Below are 18626 nucleotides of genomic sequence, written 5' to 3' on the forward strand. Positions count from 1 at the left end.
TAAAGCTAGATGACCATTATGATTGTAATGATCTCTATTAGTAGTTAGTTAATGACAAAAAAGTGTCTTAAATGAGAAAAAAATTGACATTAAAAATGTATATGAAACAAGGAATTAGAGTAAAAAAAGAATTGCCTTAGTAGGAGGTTTTAGTGGTTTAGACATTTTTAAACTTATGCTTTCAATTGGGATTGGTAAAAATTTTTAGATTTCTTTCAATTAATCTCTTAACATAAATGTTAGTTTTAGTTTGTTAACACACTCGCTGTTGAAAATGTTAGTTTTGTAAATAATTTTTTGTATATAAACAGTTTTTCATTGATATCTACTGTTAAGAATTTAAATGCCATTTTAGAATTAATAAAATTATTGGCAAATTGTTTTTGAGTATTTTCTTGTTTTCCAATTTATTCAGCATTCTTTTATAATGTAAAAATTGTGGCTGAATGTTTTTGGCATTTACATATGAAAAATGTTATCACCCTGCCATTATGATGTTGAAACAATGTTTACTTTTTTGCTTATTTGAAGTTCATTTTTTATGATTATAGTAAAAGGTCTTGAAATTATCAAGATGTAAGAAATTAGTTAGCATCCTACTTCCTGTTTATAATACAGTTAAAAAAGTATTACAATTTTGGGCTGATTAATCAAAAATGTATCATTTACCTTTTATCATATATATTTAATACTCCCTACCCTGATGACACCTTGTTTGGAAATTATCAATCTCTTGCTTTACAAAAATAAAAAAAAAATTGCAGAATGTGTATATATATGATAAGTTTATTAAAAAAAATTGGGTTCCATCTTCATTCCATTCAGAAAAAATAATTTTAAACATTTTCAGGTTTACAGGTAAAACAGTAAAAAGTTAAAGATAAACTGAAACAGAAGAAAATTACCAGGTAGGGAATGCATTTTACAAAACATTTTCAAGTTATAACAGTACTGTTATCTTCATAATCTAAAAAACACAGGTAACATCAGTTCCCTTTAAATCTTAGTTACCTCAATATATCCCTAAATCCTGTTTGTATGTAACAATTTAATTTCTAATTAAAATGTCCCATATAACTGTTTTTTAATCTTCGCAAGTATTCATAAGTGCTTTTTTATAGTGATTGGTAGGCCAGATGAGTTCTTTATTCTTTAAATCATTGTTAATTTTAAATTACTGGAAAGAGCCGTCTTGCAGTCATTTAATAATTTTTTTTTATCCAGAGACTGGAACAAGGGTAATTCTTCATTTACATAATCAACTTAAACTTTGTTTGTAGTTTATACAGTACATATGCTTAGGATTAAGAAAACACAAGCTCCTAAAGGTCAGAAAGCAGGTTTTGACTAGGAGGGAGGTGACTCCTACAAAATGAAAATCCACACTGTGCAAACAGTACTCTAATCATTTAGCAATTAGTTTTATGAGTTTTGGTGATCTGTCAAGATGCTAATCTGTTCTGTGGAGAGATTAAAGTTAGAGTTTAGTGGCAAGAGGAATAAACCATAAACTAACCTTAATAGTTGTCAGAGCCAAACTCGAAGTCAGCTGTTGAAGATGACTGACTGCATTTTTTGTAAGGTGATATGACATTTAGTCGTACACGTGACTAATTAAAGTTGATTAAGTAATTGCTCAAAATTACCAGAACAAGACTGATGATGATATTCTTGCTACATTTCAGAATAATGTTTTTTTTTTAATATACTATTTGGAATAGTAATTGTTCCAAAAATGCTCTTGAGTATTCATAAAAATTAAACACCATTAAAGCGAGTTATTACTTTAAACAAATATAATACTATATATGTATGTACGTGGTTCCCACAAACAGCAAAAGTCAGGAGATGTCAGGAAATATAAACTAAGTCTGGAATTGTCAGGAATTTTTAGAAAAATCAGAATAAACTGGAAAAAATTTCAGAGAAGGGTATTTTTGTTACCAAATTAAATTTAATAATGTTAGTAATAAAGTAGTTTTTAAGTAATGCCAAAATATTTAATTAATATACTTTAAAAGGGATCGAATTTGTCTTAATGGAATATTCATTCCTTTTTAAGAAATATTTACTTGTTATGTAATGATAGCCCAGCACAGAGTGCTGAATTTACCTTAGTTACAGGAAATAATAAATTTCCTTTAAAATACAGCATGAATAGATGGTTAGATAGTGTGAAATGTTAGAACGAGCCGTGCTAATTTTGGATGACGTAAAGAAATTTATTGACAAATCAAAGAAACTTCAATCTAAGCCACATGCCATTGTTGTTGAGCATTCTAAAGACAAATTCCTAAAATGTAAATTCATTTTGTGTAATTGTGAACTCTTTTTAATGGATTTTCAGAGCCTAGAATCTCCTGCTCCTTATTTATTCCCACTTCTTAATGACATACTAAAAATGCTTCTTAGCTGTAATTGAATCAAATAATACAGCTGCTGCAAACACTTCGAAACTTACTTCAGTTGATGTTACTGACCTAGAAAATTGATGAATTGAGGCTGTAAAGAGTACTGAACTGTAAACTCATCTGAAAGCTTATTGAAGGAAGTCCTTTTAAATATAAAGTACAGGGGTCTATCATCATTAGATGCAGCTGTGATCCTTTAAGAGCCTGAACTTGATTATAACAAAATGAAGTGTTTATTGGAAGCATTATATGAAGCTAAGATTTACTGAAAAAGTTGAGAAATAATATTCTTTGTTATGCATGGATGCTAAAGAAGATCTGAGTAGCGAGTTCAAAATATTTTCACCAGTTACTGAAGACAATGACAGCATAGAATTGAAAGATAAGAGGAAGTTGGATGAAATATTTAAACCTGTGGGAAATAGTAAAACTATGCCTAATTTTTCCACATGGAAATGTAACAGTCGAAGGTGGCTTTCCCATTAACAAATCTCTTATTGTTCAGAATTTGCATGAAGAGACAATAATTAATCAACAAAAAGTTTCTGATGTAATTGTACATGCTGGTGGCAAGAAGAATATTTTTATTACCCAAAAAATCCTCATTACAGTGAGAAGCTCTAGAAAATGATGATGATGAATGTCTGTAGAAAAAAGAAAAACTTCTCAAGAACAGAATGAGCCCTTAAAAGGAAAATGCAAACAGAAATTAAAAAACTGGAAGAAAAAGTTGAGAGCTGCAACCTTGGCAGAGGAACTGATAGTCGCCAAAATTAAATTTTTAGAAAACTGCAAACCATTAGGAACCCAAGATATTGAAGAAGCCTTGTGTTTTACGTGTACATAATAATAATACGTATGTAATGAGATCTCATTTTTATTTTTTGGTATATGTTAGAATAATAATGACAAAATATTTTTCAATTCACTGTGATTGTATGTCATTGTGATTTTAGTTTTCCTTAAGTTGTGACCATACATATAATCCTTGTTAAATTGCGTTTCTTAACATTTTTATGCAAACCAAGTTGTTAAATATTGTTTTTTATTTACTTATAAAAATAATGTAGGCTAATTTTTTGTGAAAAATCTTTAAGCAGTTTTAGGTGCGAGCTAATGATTTTTAAAAATTGCCTTAGTTTTTATTTCTTGTCTATGTTATTTTTTGTTACCATGATGTTCATTTTTATTCAAGAAACTTATTAAATGTTGTTTTTTTAATAGTTTGCAATGTAATTTACTGAAACAATTTATCACAAAAAATTACTTAATTTTAAATGTTCATTGTAAAAAAAGCATTCAGAAATAAAACTTAAAAATTAAATGTAATAATAAATAATAAAAAAGGTGTGACTTGGGCAGCTATGGTGATGGTGGGGGCTGTAAAAAAATAAAATTAGTTTATATTTTGCAGAGTAAATGGCAGTAGCATAATATTGTGTGAGCCAACAAAGTTTTACTAAATTAGTCAGTAGAACACAGGAAAAATGAATCTAAAGTTTGGTGGGAATTCTGATATATAAAAAAATACTTTAAAAAGAATATGTGTGTGCATGAGAGAGAGTAAATTTTTTTTCCAACAATTAGAAAGGCCAGAGCCATTTTTCTAATGATTCTGCCAGTTTAATATTTCTCTGTTTATTTAAAAAGACACAGGTTAACCTCATATTGTTGGAGGCAGTCCTTTTGATTATATAACAATTTTTTCTCATTGCATTTACTTGTCTGAAAGTTATATATTACACAGAAAATGCAAGAAAAATAATGTTGCCTAAACAAAAGCAAAAACAGCATGATATTGTCTTAAGACTTTCTTATAATCCGATTATGTTTACTGATTAGGCTGATTATTTTTGTCGTGATTATTTAGTTTTCAATTATTCTGTTACAAAATTACATATATGGTGTGTGTGTGTTTTTTTTGTCTGTAAAGGTATCAGAATCCAGTGAATAATTAGTTATTTTTAAAGAAACCTTTAAACTTTGGCTCCAACTTCCAAATAATGGCCATCCTTAATTTGCTAAGAATATAGAAAATATCCTTTTGTTTTCAATTTAATTAAATGTTCTACTTGAGTTCCTAGTAGCATTAATGTATTTCCCAAATTATTTTCATATTAATAAAATATTGGGTCATTATCTTGGCAGTGGCTGTTTAGGAACCATCCTGTGATAAAAATTTGGTTTAGAAGAGGCAGAACAGTACGAAAGACAACCAATAAAATGTAAGCTTCTGATGGTAAACTTGTTGCTCAAAACATTGTTTAAGAAACAGCTGGTGGTTCTATATCTTTTCAGTAAAATAAAGGTAGTAAAGGAGAGAAGTAGTAGTATCTTGCTGACAACTCGTGGTAAATGATTTATGATAATTTCTATATAATGGATTGATGATTTCTATATAGAAGTTTGAATAGTTTGTTTCAGTTATTTATGCTCAGGTGCGTGAAGTATATGCAAATTATGTAAATTTTAATTGCTTGTTGCCAAAACTGTTAGGAATTAGTCTTTTATTTTCAACACAATGCCAAGAAACAGATTTTCATATAATTTTATTTCATTTTCAGTTTTATATCCTGTCATTAGTTCATTTTTATATATTTTCTTACTTTTGCTGCAAACAGGTAAAAGAATGGAGTTTTTAAAAAAAGCAGCCTCCATTTTTTATTTTTTCAGGACCTTGTAAATTGTAATGGTAAATAAGCAGTTATTTGTTAATTGTAAACAATCAGTACACAAAAAGAAAATTATTTATTTTTTATTTTTATCAATATTTCCCATATTGCCAAACCAGTTCATGTATTGTTGAAAAGTTCTGTATGGTAATTTGAGTGTTAATGGATTAATTCCTTTAAATTTTTGAAGTCAATTAGGGGTTAGTTATGTTAATGAAATTTACTTTGTTGATCTGATAGAAGATTAAAAAAAAAAACATGTTTATGGTTTCTTTATTAATAAAGTACTTTGAATTCACAACTATTTGATGAGGCATTAAATTGTTACCCAGCAATAACTTATCACTAATGTAGGGATTTATCATTTATCTACTTTACATTTGTTTAAAAATAAGACATTTTCATTACAAATGATTAGCTATTGTAAGTAAAAAGTTAATTATAGTTCAATAAGTCTTGAGTAATTTTGGTATTATTAAAAAGTTACATCCCTTAATAAAACTGCCAAATATAAGTTTGTGTATGATTTGTACAAAAGCGTAATAGCCTTAGAATTCTGAAAGGTCATGAGTATTATTTATATTTTTGGTTTGTAAAAACAACTTATTTCTTCAATACTCTAAAGTAGATGTTTTACATTGCCTTTTTAGATATTTTGTTGTTTTCTTACGCAAACCATTTTTTTCAGAATGTATATGAAAATTTTAAATAAAATGAAGATTTTTTTATTAGATACTTTGTTTTTCTCGTATGTATATTTGTCTTATAATATCTTTAATTAATATGGAACTTAATGTTCCAAGAAAAAAATTGCCTAAGTTTTCTTTTATGATAGGAAAAGTTTTTCTTTTTTGAATGGTATTTCTGTTAGCATTGACAATTTTTTTCTTTTTTTAATATGGAAATGAATGGGCTCAAGTATATGTCAGAATTAATTTTATAGTTTTACTATATATAAATGTATAATTTTGGATTGCAGAGAGAAGTGCGGATGCAGGATGGTGGTTGATTCTGGTCCCCGGCACTTAACAAAACTGTCCCCTCCTACGGGGATGACTCCAAAGGAGCTCTCGGACAATGATGATCTTGCTACATCACTTGTCCTTGACTCATATTTGGGAATAACCACTCACAAGATGAGTGTTAGGTATGTTACCTTCAGAATATTAAATTTTGTATTTTATGTTACTTTGTGGTTTATGATACTTGTATTAGTGGTTACACTAATTATGATTAGGTTAATTCTAATCATTTAATTTAATGAACATGGAAAATATTCTTCTTTTCTCATTTTTATTTTACTAAAATTGAGAATAATTTTGAAATATTTGAAAAACGCAAAGAAAAAATATATTATTATAAGCCATTGTGTACAAAAAAAAAAAAATTGAATAACTAAGCCTTAAAGTTAGCAGTGGTGTTCAGCATTCATTCATGATACTGCATGAAGATATTCATATTTTCATCATAGTGATGAAGATAACAAAGTGATTCCTTTCGTAACAGTTTCTTTTAAAAATGGGACTTTTTAATTTATTAAATTCAAGTTCTTACTTGTTATTTGCAGTATTTCTTAATATTTTTCTTGTTCTAATTTTCTTTAATATTGATTTTATTATGTTAGCTGTTCTTTATAATTTTCTTTAAAAAAAAAAACCTGGTTTACTTCATTATTCTGTTTTGATGAAGTTAATGTAGAATTAGTAGTAATTACTGCATCTATTGGTACTGTTTTTTATGTTTTAGATACCGTCCATTAAAAACTAATAAAGAAGAATTAAAGAATGTAATAGAAGAGTTCATCAAGAATCAAGACTATGAGAAGGCCTATTCCAGGTTGATGTCTGGAGAATGGATGCCACGCAGTCCTCCTTATTTACGCAACAAACTACAGCAGCAACGACTGGAAGAACATGTGTGTAAAATTATATTAAAAAACGTATAGCTTGGTAATTTATCTTTTTAAGAAAAATCATGTTCCAAATTTAAAAAAATAAATAAATAAAAATAATATAACCAAACTCAGTTTTTCTGCTTTATAAGAAGAAAAACTTTATTTTTTAAATGAATGGTAGATTTAGTTCAGTGAAAATTATTACTGCCTGTAATTTTGCAGATATAAAACAATTACTGTTGTAATGAAAAAAAAAGTGATTTGTTATTAAATCACCGTTATAAAATTGATCTTAACCTTAGTAGAACGTAGTCAGTAAATGGTTTTTCAGAAATGTTTGCATTTTATAATTAAAGCATTTCAAAGTTATCTGTTTTTGAATGGCAGTGTCATTTACTATAGTCAAAAGATTCAGTGTTATAGAATGTTGTGCTTGTACAACAAATCACCAATTCAACTATATGAAAGTTACCTATGACTCTGTTGTGTGAATTTCTTTATTTCTAAGCAAATACATGTAGCCTATTCTTGCTGAATTGTATATTTTGTTGTTTCCACTGGCTGGGCCTCTTTTGGGAGTAGTACTGCACAAAGATAACTTTAGTGTGTTAAATATAAATGATGGAAAATAAAACTTTCAGATTTTATTTATTTATTTTTACAGTAAAACATGTTATTATTTAGTTATACTTAACATTTAAAAAACCTTATATCGCATTAATTTATTTGTGATAGTTGTTCCAATTATAATTTTTTTTTTCAGACATTGTTAAAAAGTAAATTAAAATAAAAATTACATTGAAGTGTTATTATAATTTTTGGTAGTATAAGTTTAATGATATATTACATGTTCAAGGCTTGCAGTCCCTATTTAAAGTGAGTATAACAAATAAATTCATTTTATTATATACTCGAGAAGTTTCTACTTTGTGATTTTTAATTCTTTAAAATATGTCTTGAGTAATCCTATTATAAAATCTATCAGTAGATGTTAAAACTTTATGAATTAAGTTGTAATTTTTTGTTAATAAAACTTACAATTTCCCCAAAAAATTTAATCAATATCACTGGTTAGCGCCCAAGAGGTTAGTGATTTTTCCTTATACAGTACTTTGTTACATTACTTTTAAACATAAGATGTTATTATTTTTATACATTCAAGTAGAAGCTTTGGGAAAATGCTGTTTCTTATTGGTAGTATTTCAAAAAGTTATTTCATACTGGTAGTTGGTGGTGAAAAAATTGTTTTATAGTATTTTTTTCAACATTGATGTAGTTAAGAGCATACAAAAATGCGAGTTATGCTTTTTAACTAATTCTGTTCATTGCATTAGTTAACATATAAATAGGAAATGGTATTTTACACTAGGTATGTTAAGTTTACTAAAAACTTTTAAAAACTATTAGTAGTTGGTTCAAATGTAAAGAATACTAGTTTTTTGGCAGTGAATTTAATATTTGTTTAATGAATATATTCTAGATTTTGCTAAAGATACTTTCATGTAATAGTGTTATGTTTACTCTATTTGTTCTCCAATGGTTGTTACTAGCATAGAAGTAATTTTCCAGAATAATATAATGATTAGGTCTGCAGGAGATCTAGGTGTAAAAGATTCCTTTTACTAAATTGTTTTTTTTTCCACAAAATAAGCCATGACATACCATGTACTTTGTATAAGACATGATATTTTCTTCATTCCTTATAAAATTGTAATATAGTAATTTGAAATGCAATTGTATGCATCTAGATGTTGGGTAAATTGTCTATATTTATTACAATTTGTGTACCTTAACCAAAAGAATTTTTAATTTCCACTAATGTAAGAAAAGAATATACAAAGTCTGTTCAAAAAAATAACCACTTTTTTAAGTATGCGCCAACAGAAAAATTTAGTGACATGCAGTTGGCAGTATGGTATTTCACATAACCTCCTCTGTAACCACATGTTCTTGTATTGTTGATATCACGTTTAGTTTTTGTGTTATTGTTGTTTGAGTACAACATGTTTAAGTGTTAGTAGCGATTTTTGATGACTGAACTTTTGTCTCAATGTCATAGCTGTAAACCAAGCATTCGTCTCCCGTTATGATCCTTCATGTGAATGTTTCATTGTCATCAGCTTGTTCAAGAAGTTGCTGATGAACAATCTTTGCTGCAACTCGATGCATGCTCAATTTTTAGTCAAAATGTCATGGCATGATCCAATCGAGATACTAACCCTTTCTGCAAGTTCTCTGACAGTCAATCGGCAGTTTGCATGTACCAGATCGTTGATTTTTGAACTTGTGTGTCATCAGTTGAAGTCAAAGGCCTTCTTGGTCGAGGGTCATCTTCAGTTGACTGATGACCACTTTTAAATCATGAAAACCATTTGCAGCATTGCCTACAACCCAGAGCATCATCTCCGTAAGCTTGTTTCAAAACTTGAAAAGTTTCTGCGAAAGTTTTCCCCAGTTTCACACAAAATTTTATGTTGTATCATTGCTCCGAAAAACAGATTACAAAAATCGCTACTAACACTTAAACATGTTGCACTCAAGTAACAACAACATGAAAACTAAACAAAATATCAACAATCCAAGAACATGTGGTTACAGGCGAGGTTATGCGGAATACAATGTTGCCAACGCTGCACGTCACTAAAAATCTATTGATGTGTAATTAAAAACATTTGGTTATCTTTTGAACAGACCTCGTATTTTCTTTGCTACACTGAAAAGTAAACTACTTTCCAGCATAAAAGTATGCAAAGTAAACAAATTTCACATATTGAAGCATGTGACCTTCATATGTACACAGTAAGTTTGAAAAGTTCCCGAACTGAATTAAATAAAAATATAGATTTAAAGATAAATGAATCTACTCTCATCAGCCCTCTACATAGAACCCTTCTTTAGTTATACACTCGTTGCAGTGCTTGTAGAGCCCATCAAACGCTCTGGAGAAATCATTTTATAGTATCACCTTCGATGCAAGCCCTTGGAATGGCCGAAATGTCGTCGAAAAAGGAGCCTTTCATCTTCAACTTGAGTTTTGGGAACAGAAAAGTTTGCTGGAACAAAGTCGGGTGAATAGGGTGGGTGGTATAAAATGGTGATTTGATTTACGGTGTAATAATAATGTTTTAAAACTGTTGCCTCCGGGGCATTGTCGTGCAAGAGGGTCTAACTGCCCGGATCCTGGTACTAAGGGTGGATTCGACAAATGCTACGCATCAGGTGTTTCATTACTTCCAAATAGAATTTAGAATCTACAGTTTGACCATTTGGGACAAATTTATGATGAATCATGTCCTCTTGAAGAAAGTCTAAGAGTGCAGTCACAACATTTTCACTCTTGATTTTTTACTGCCTGACTTTGGCCGGTCTTTGTGCTCCAGGACTCAACCAAGCAGCGAATTTACGCTTCGTTTGCAGATCATACATGAAGCACCAGCTTTCATCCCCAGTTGCAGTTGTTTACAAAAAATTTGGGTCGCTGTGGCAGTTTCAACAAAGCCTGAGCACAAGAAAGACGCACCTGTTTTTGTTCTTTGGTCAAGAACTGTGGAATGAAATGAGAGCACTTCTTTCAGTGGTTAATTTTTTCTGTTAGAATTTATGTACCATGTCTTTACCGATGTTTAGCTCTTCTGCTATGGCCTGAAGGGTAAAATGAGGTGGTTTGAGCAGGGTGTGCACACTTTCACAACGTCTTCATCGTGAACAGCTGTTGACAGCCTTCTGCTTCGTTTGTCATCATCCAACGACTCTACTGCTTTAAACTGCTTTCACCACATGTATGTTGTAAGAGAGGCAGCTGCATCACTGAATACTTGCTGTATCATAGAATAAGTTTCAACGAAAGATTTTTGAAGTCAAACACAAAATTTTATTGCATTTTTCTGTTCTCTGTTGCGAGCTCGCACAAGGTCACATGAACACAACACGTAGAAGCCAAATATAACTCAAGGAAATGTGATGAAATTTTGTACACACTTGTCAGGCATTGTATTACATAGTTCCTTGGTTGTTTGAGAGATTGTGCCCATTTGTATCAACTACAGAAATTTAGTTCAGGAATTTTTCAGACCAACTGTGTATATAGCAGCTGATACTTGCAGTGTTAATATTCAATAAAAGACTGCTGTTATAAAAAAAAGGAACTTTATTTATAAAGCAGTTCATCTTTAGTTTTATTTACCCCCTTAGATTAAGAAACAGAATCATTGACAATGTAAAAATTTTGAGACTATTATGGTAATGTGAAAGAAAATCTGTTACCTCTCAAACAGAAATAATGTCTGGTTTAAATTTTATTCACAGTTAACATCTCTTACAGAAAGTAACAATGTAGTTGGACATGATATTCATTGAATATCATAAAATATGGTAAAATAAACATCCATTTTAATGCAGAAGTTCAAAATAAAGAAAAATTGAGTTTTGATTGAGAAATGCCAAATTAAATTTTTAGTTTAATAGGCCAAGAATCTGTGATTTTCACATTATGGGATATTAAAACTCTATTCTTATATCGTTGTATTATCAACTTGTAAAATTGCATTGAAATTTTCACTATTTTTTTTTTCAAATTATTTTAAAGTTTATTTTGAAATTCCCATTAATAGTTGCTGATGTTTTGGTTTTCATATCAAGAATTCTATATATAAAATTGCTCATACTACCATATGTCCCTAGAAACAAGATGTGGGGAAATTTTTAGTGTGTACTGTAATCATTTAATGATAATGCAATGCTAATTATTTTTTCCTGTTCAAAATAAAATAAAAAAAAGTTGATAAAATATTGCTTCATTATTTACCTCAATACTATTTAGTTTTTATCTATCATGTTTTTGATAAATGGAGAAAAAAGTTAATTGAGATTAATATATGCTGAATAAAATTTCTCACAATGTGGAAATTTATATTGTCATAATTCATTGATTTTCTCTGTATTGCCATCAAATATTCTTTAACCTTTATTTTTGCAGTAATGCTTCACATTGTCTAATAGGTAATATCCTATTCCAGGTTACTTTTGCAAAGCATCTAAAATGTGAAAATGATTTACCCCATAGTTAACAAATCCTTCAACCAATAAATCAAATACAAACCCAAGTCAGATTCACTATCACTGTGAATTTAAATCTTATTGACATAGTTATAATTAAGCCATTTCTGTGTGTAAAAAACCCCATTGAACCAAGGGTCATTAATTGTAATTTGGTTACTTTTAATGATACCATAGGTTGGAAATATATACTACTTTGTGCAGTTATTGAACCTAACCAAGGGCAGAAAACTGGTTTTATATTCATTGATCCTTATGATTACTGTTGAAGATTTAAGTAACACAGCATAATTTAATAATTCTTTATGCAACATGATAAACTATCAGCTCATCAAATTGGAGAAGATTTTTCTTTTATTAAGGATTTCTAAAACTGATATTTCTATTTAGAATAAGGTTCTGGTAGAATGTAATGGATTGTACCGAGTAACACACGCTCTGTTAATTTTCCATATACTGATTTGGCTGTTAGGCAGGTATAATTCTTATGTTCATTCATTCAAAATTGAATTTCAGTTGTATATAATAGAATAAACTCATTTTAAGAGAAAAATGATAGAAAAAGAAAGGATGCAAGCATTAGAAATGTAGGTGTACAGAAAAGTAGAGTAAGCAACAAAGAATAGAGAAATAAAATTTAATTAACTGTCGACAGAAAAAAAAACTAGTTAAGCATGTTTTGAAAAAAAGAATGTTTGTTACCTAAGGAGGAAGTTAAAAAATGATCTTGATGATGATATGGGTTTGATAACATAAGAGAAATGAATAATCCAGAATAATCATCACTGAGGAATAGCTAGAGAGGCATTTCATTCTTAAATAAAATTGAATAACATTCAAATCTAAATGAATTGTTTTGTGTTTTTATTTATAAGAGAACTTGTAATTATTTAAATATGTAATGTTGCAGAATACTTGGTCTACAAATAATAAGTATCTCAGTTTTTCTTTATTCTATGTCTTAAAGTTTTTGTTGTACAAGCCAGTAACTAAAGTAATTATCTTTTTAATTGCTCTTTTGTCTTTGAATACAAATTTTCCTGAAGATTTTGTTTAACATATTAAGATAATGTTAAATTAAATATCTGTGTGTATAAATTTGTGGTGTGTAGATTTTGAAAAAGTGGGGTTGAATCTTTGATCGTACTCAATTATTGTATGTATCGCATCCATATTCTTCAGTAGAAATGCTGAGATTTTTAAAGATTGGATTGACATTTTTAAAGATGTCATTTGTTATAGCCCTCCATTTCTACCTTGTGTAAATTAGCTCTTAAGTTGTGATTTTAGCTTTTTTCACTATCTTGATGTCATTAAATGGCAAAAAGGTTCATGGTTTAAATAAAGTTCTGATTGAAAAATTAATTATTTTTAATCTAATTTCATATCGCCTTTACCTAGATTTATGGTATCTAAACAAAAAGGAGTTTGTCAATGAGTAAAGTTAATTGTCTTTTTAGCTCTAGGACTAGGAAAATTTAAAATTACATTCTCGTTCAGTATGCTGCTGTTAACTGAAGAGGGGCATCAAATCTGTGTAATAGTGGATATTGTGTTCAGATTTTGAAAATAATGAACCATTATGTATGTAAAAGTTTATTCACCATCCCCTAATTTTGGTAACCATTGCTAAAGAAATAATTCTGTATTAAACAATGGGAACATTCTATGTAACAGCTGCAATAGTGGTGTGAAAATTTGGTGATAACATTGTAAGAATTTTAGTCATAAAGACATGAAATTACTGGGAAAAATTTGAAGGCGTATTAAAGAAAGAAAAAGCAAATTACAGGGAGATGCATCTTAAAAACTTTTGTTTTGTTTTTTTTAGATTTTTTGCAAAAATTAATTGTAAAAGACTAATGTAAGAAGTATTCTTTATTGGTGGAGGGACAAACAATTAAGAGGTCATTACTCTGTTATTGTTTGTAATAAAAATAAAAAAGGAATTCTGTGTATATATATGAAGGCGTATGATATGAGATTTTAAAAATGGTTTGTTTTAAAGATATTTAAAGCAATCAATTTTAACCCTTATCCTCCTTCCCACATCCATTGACTGCCTTTTTTCTTAAGAATCTTGAGAAATAATAACTGAGTAAAACTAAGCCTGTCAAACAAAATGATTTGCTTACATGATCTTCATGCACTTTACTTAATCAAACCGAAGACAGCACTACTTGATTAATATTAATAACAAATTAAGTTAAACTGAGCTTGTAGCATTTGTTTTACTGTCTACTACAGCATAAACTCATTATGTCATAAAAACCCAGTACTTTGTTTTAAAAATAATAGTAATTTGATCTATGTTTTTATTAGGAAGAATGTGAGCTTTTTGAGGTTAGATTTTTGAAGAAAGGAAACCTGGCTTTGCCCTGTAGGCACATCCTCACTTACTAGTGCAATCTTTTTATAAAAAGACTTAACTTTAACAGTACCACTAGCAGAAAAAAGTGTTACCTCTTCAGTGAGCTCTAGTAAAAAAATGGCAATATGCTGGCACAGGCAATGGCAGTCCAAAGATTTCCATGGCACTTGTCCAAGAAAGTGTGAAAATAGGAATAAGTAAAGGGGATGATTAACCCCTTCCCACAGAAGGGTTTTATGTTTAAAATATTATTTATAAATTATTAAACCTTGCAAAATCTCTCAATTGATTGCCATTGGAATTCATATCACCTTCTCCATTAGTACTATTAATTCCTTCTAAAGGTGTCCTGCCGATATTTGCATTCAAATCTCAACCAATTATGATATAATTATTCATGTTATACTGATTTAATGTTTGTTGCAAGAGATCATAAAACTTCTGGTCTCTTCAGTTTTGCCCTCTTCTGGCTCATGTGCACATATGAAACGTATACAGAGTGATTCACTTATTACCGGCAGTTTCTGAACTCATTCTACTAGTGAAAAAAAATGAAAAAGTTCATAAAAATATGGGTCTGGAAATGCATTGTTAGTAACAGCTAGCAAAAGATTTTCTTGTGATTCCTGGACAAATAGTGGAATAAAACCATATTAAATACTAGGGACCCAAATTAAAGGATAAACCTGATGGTTTTTGATCTGGGAAATAGAATAATACAGGTTCCAGAACCATACAACGTCTGTTGAGAAAATAACTGAACTTTATTATTTTAATCTTTATTATTAATTTTATAGATTATTAGCCCTTCTCCACTTAAAAGTACTCCTCTTTCTTAGTCACACACTTTTCCCAGCAGCGTTTCCATTTTGCGAAGCAGTCCTAGATAGATTCATTTGAAATGGCCTTTAAGGTCTATGAAAAATTTGCTTTAATATCAACAGTAGTCTAAAATGGCATCCTTTCATCACTAATTTTAATTTCAGAAATAAGAAAAATTCACAAGGAGCCAGGTCTGGCAAGTAGGGAGGATAGTCATCTGATTTTTGGCACAAAACTTATGAATTGATAAAGCTGAGTATGTGGGCGCATTGTCTTTGTGAAAGAACCGTGAGTTGTCTCACCGCAACTCTGGTCTCTCTTTGCAGATTTTTTTTGTAACCGTTGTAAAACACCTTGATAGTACTCATGGTTCTGTGTTTCACCTGGAAGCAAAAATTATAAATGCACAGTTCCATTAAAAAAAAAATAAAAATAAAAAACAGAGCATCATTAAGACATTAGATTGAGACTGACATGCTTTCTTGGGGCATGGAGATTCTATGCCAATCCATTGTGATGGTTGAACTTTTGTCTCAATGTCTTAGCTGTAAACCCAGCTTTCGTCTGTTGTTTTGATCCTTTGCATGAATTTTTTATCATCATTGGCTTGTTCAAGAAGTTGTGACAAACCTCTATGCGATGTTTTCTGCTGTTTGGTGACAAACTTTGCTGTAACAAAGAACAAAGAAGAAACAAGGACCAAACTTTGCTGCAACTCAATGCTTGTTCAATTTTTCAGCCAAAATATCCTGGCATGATCCAATTGAGATGCTAACCTCTTCTCCAAGTTCTCAGACAGTCAATCAGTGATTTACACGCACCAGTCATTGATGGGGTGTCATCAGTTGAAGTCAAACGCTTAACTGGTCGAGGATCATCTTCAATTGACTGATGACCACTTTTAAACCTTGAAAACCATTCATAACATTGTGTATGACCCAGAGCATCATATCTGTAAGCTTGTTTCAAAAGTTTTTCCACAACATTTTAAGTTTTATTGATGCTCCTGAAAGTCACACATTATAAAAATTTATATGAACACTTGAACAAGTTGCACTCAAATAACATTAACATAAAAACTAAATGAGATATCAGCAATCCAAGAACATGTGGTTACTGAGTAGGATAGTGGAACATAATGCTGCCAACTGCTCCTCACTAAAGATGTCTGTGACACATAATTAAATATGTTCGGTTATTTTCTAAACAGACCTGGTATCTCCAGCACTTTTCATAATAACAGATATAAAATAGAACAATTTGTTGTCTAAAAACACATTTTTTAGTTTTATTACAAAAACTTTTATTAAATGACCAATAAATGCATAAACTTTATCATCAAAACTTATAAAGAATATAATTCTGCAAAATTTGATTTTGTTACTAACACTTACTCTATGAAAACGAAAGGATTACACGAACAAAGCATGTTTTCTTTTCTATAAAGTGCAATGATGTAAAAAATAGTGTTGTGTTAAAGATACAAATAAAAATGAATAAAATAAAAAAAAGTATTGATGTTATTCAGACAATAAAGTTTATGTATTATCTTTCTCAAATTTACTGTCGAATTGAAAATTTGAAAACTTATAGTTTCATAAGTTGGTAACAGAAATCAACTGGCCAACAATGCATTTTGTCGTGTCATCAATGTATTGTGTAGTCTGAGTTACTGCTGTGAATTGTTCCAGTACAGTACAGTTTAATTAACAGTATGTATGTTTCATTAATTGGTGTCGTACTGCAGTTATGCCTTTGTTATTTACAGCTGAGAAGTATGCCAACATGGCATTTATCTTGGGGGTGTGATGGAAATGCTGCTGCTGCAGATATTAAAATCATTTCCTAATTGCAGAGTTCCAAATCCTAAAACAATTAGTGAAACATTCCATATGCTACAAGAAACTGGTACACTTCTCAGCATTAATATTCAACACCGCCATTCTGCTTATCCTGATGCTGAAATTGATGAAATCATTATCAAGATTATTCAGTGCAGTCCAGGTACATGATGCCTTTCCCGGCAGTTGAGAGTTTTTCAGTTTATAGTGTGGGAGGACATTCATAAAAATAACCTGTACCTTACTATAATCAATGAAAACAAAATTCAACCAAGAGATCCTTCTCTTCATTTGCAATACTGCAACTGGTTGAAAATGAATAGCTGATTGCATGGATTCATTTTATTTACAGATGAGGCTCAGTTTACTTAGGACGGCATCAGTAACCTTCGCAGCAAGCACATTAGGGCAGAAGTCAATTCACACGCGACTGTAGAACATAATTTCCAACATGGATTTAGTGTCAGTATGTGCTTGTGGTTGAGTTTATGATCAGCTAATTGGACTATTCATTCTCCCAGGATATAAATTCTGACATTTACTTGGAATTCCATAAGGATCAATTGCAGCTGGTATAAGAAGATGTTTGATGAGCATCAAGATACCGCATGTACTTTTAGTACAATGGTGCTTCTCCACACTTCTCTTGTGCTGTATTGGCATTTTTAATGAGCAATTTCCAGATTAATGGATTGGCTGCGGCAGGCCACACTTCTTGCCATCCAGATTAATGGTGATCTAACACTAATTAATCTGAGAAAAGTTCACGCATGTAAAGAGTTAGTTGCTTGTATTACAGATTCCGTCACACAAATTAAGGAAAGTCATTCAGAATTGCGGGGAGCAACGCTAACAATCTGAAAGCATCCAGCTAAATGTATTGAAGTAGGACAGATTTTTGAAAATTTACTGTAATCTTTATTAAATGTATCTGTTACTTTTTCTTTTATTTAACATTTTATCAATTGTATGTTAACTTCATTTTCTGTAGTTATAACATTTAAAAATTTGCATACAGTGTTTGTAATAAAATCAAATTTCTTGAACTTGTGTTTGTTTTTTATTGGACTATTTTACATCATTTTTTATAGAATTAAATTTCCTAAAGGTTTAGAAATAAATTTTACACAGTTATTAGTTATTTAAAAAAGTTTTTGTAGTACAAATGTAAAGAAAAAAAAATGTTTTTAGGCAAAACATTTGTGTCTGATATTACGACTACTGGAGATATGGTTTTGAAACCTATTTCATTCAATTTATCAGGTCAAAAACCATAAAGCTTGCCTTTAATTTGAGTTCCTAGAATTTCAGTATAGTTTTATTTCACTCTTTGTCTCGGAAAAAGGGGAAAATCCTTTGCTAGCTGTAACTTGCTAACAGAGTGATTCCAGACCCTTGTTTATATGAACTTTTTTCATTATTATTTTTGCTAATAGAATGAGCTCAGAAAGAGCTGGTAACATTAGGTCAATCATGCTGTTTATCCTCTCTTTATCTCAATCACAAAACCTAAATTCTTTCATTAATCCATTCATACATGATTATTTATTTTTTTAATTT

The 18626-nt window shown here is 30.0% G+C and overlaps 1 protein-coding gene across 2 annotated transcripts in view; it reads left to right on the top strand.

Annotated features, from left to right (window-relative positions):
• Hmt4-20 (Histone methyltransferase 4-20) overlaps positions 1-18626 on the top strand; it is a 53926-nt gene that overhangs the window by 10384 nt on the left and 24916 nt on the right. The window contains exons 2-4 of one of the 2 annotated variants that reach the window (XM_075358420.1): positions 851-908; positions 6063-6230; positions 6830-6998. In XM_075358420.1, coding sequence (XP_075214535.1) covers positions 6082-6230; positions 6830-6998 — 318 coding nt within the window. In that variant the 5' untranslated portion in view covers positions 851-908; positions 6063-6081. The remainder of the gene's footprint in view (positions 1-850; positions 909-6062; positions 6231-6829; positions 6999-18626) is intronic. The other variant, XM_075358419.1, reaches the window with a different exon arrangement.

The sequence above is a fragment of the Lycorma delicatula genome, chromosome 2, assembly GCF_047948215.1.
Source record: "Lycorma delicatula isolate Av1 chromosome 2, ASM4794821v1, whole genome shotgun sequence".
In the NCBI taxonomy this organism is placed as follows: domain Eukaryota; kingdom Metazoa; phylum Arthropoda; class Insecta; order Hemiptera; family Fulgoridae; genus Lycorma; species Lycorma delicatula.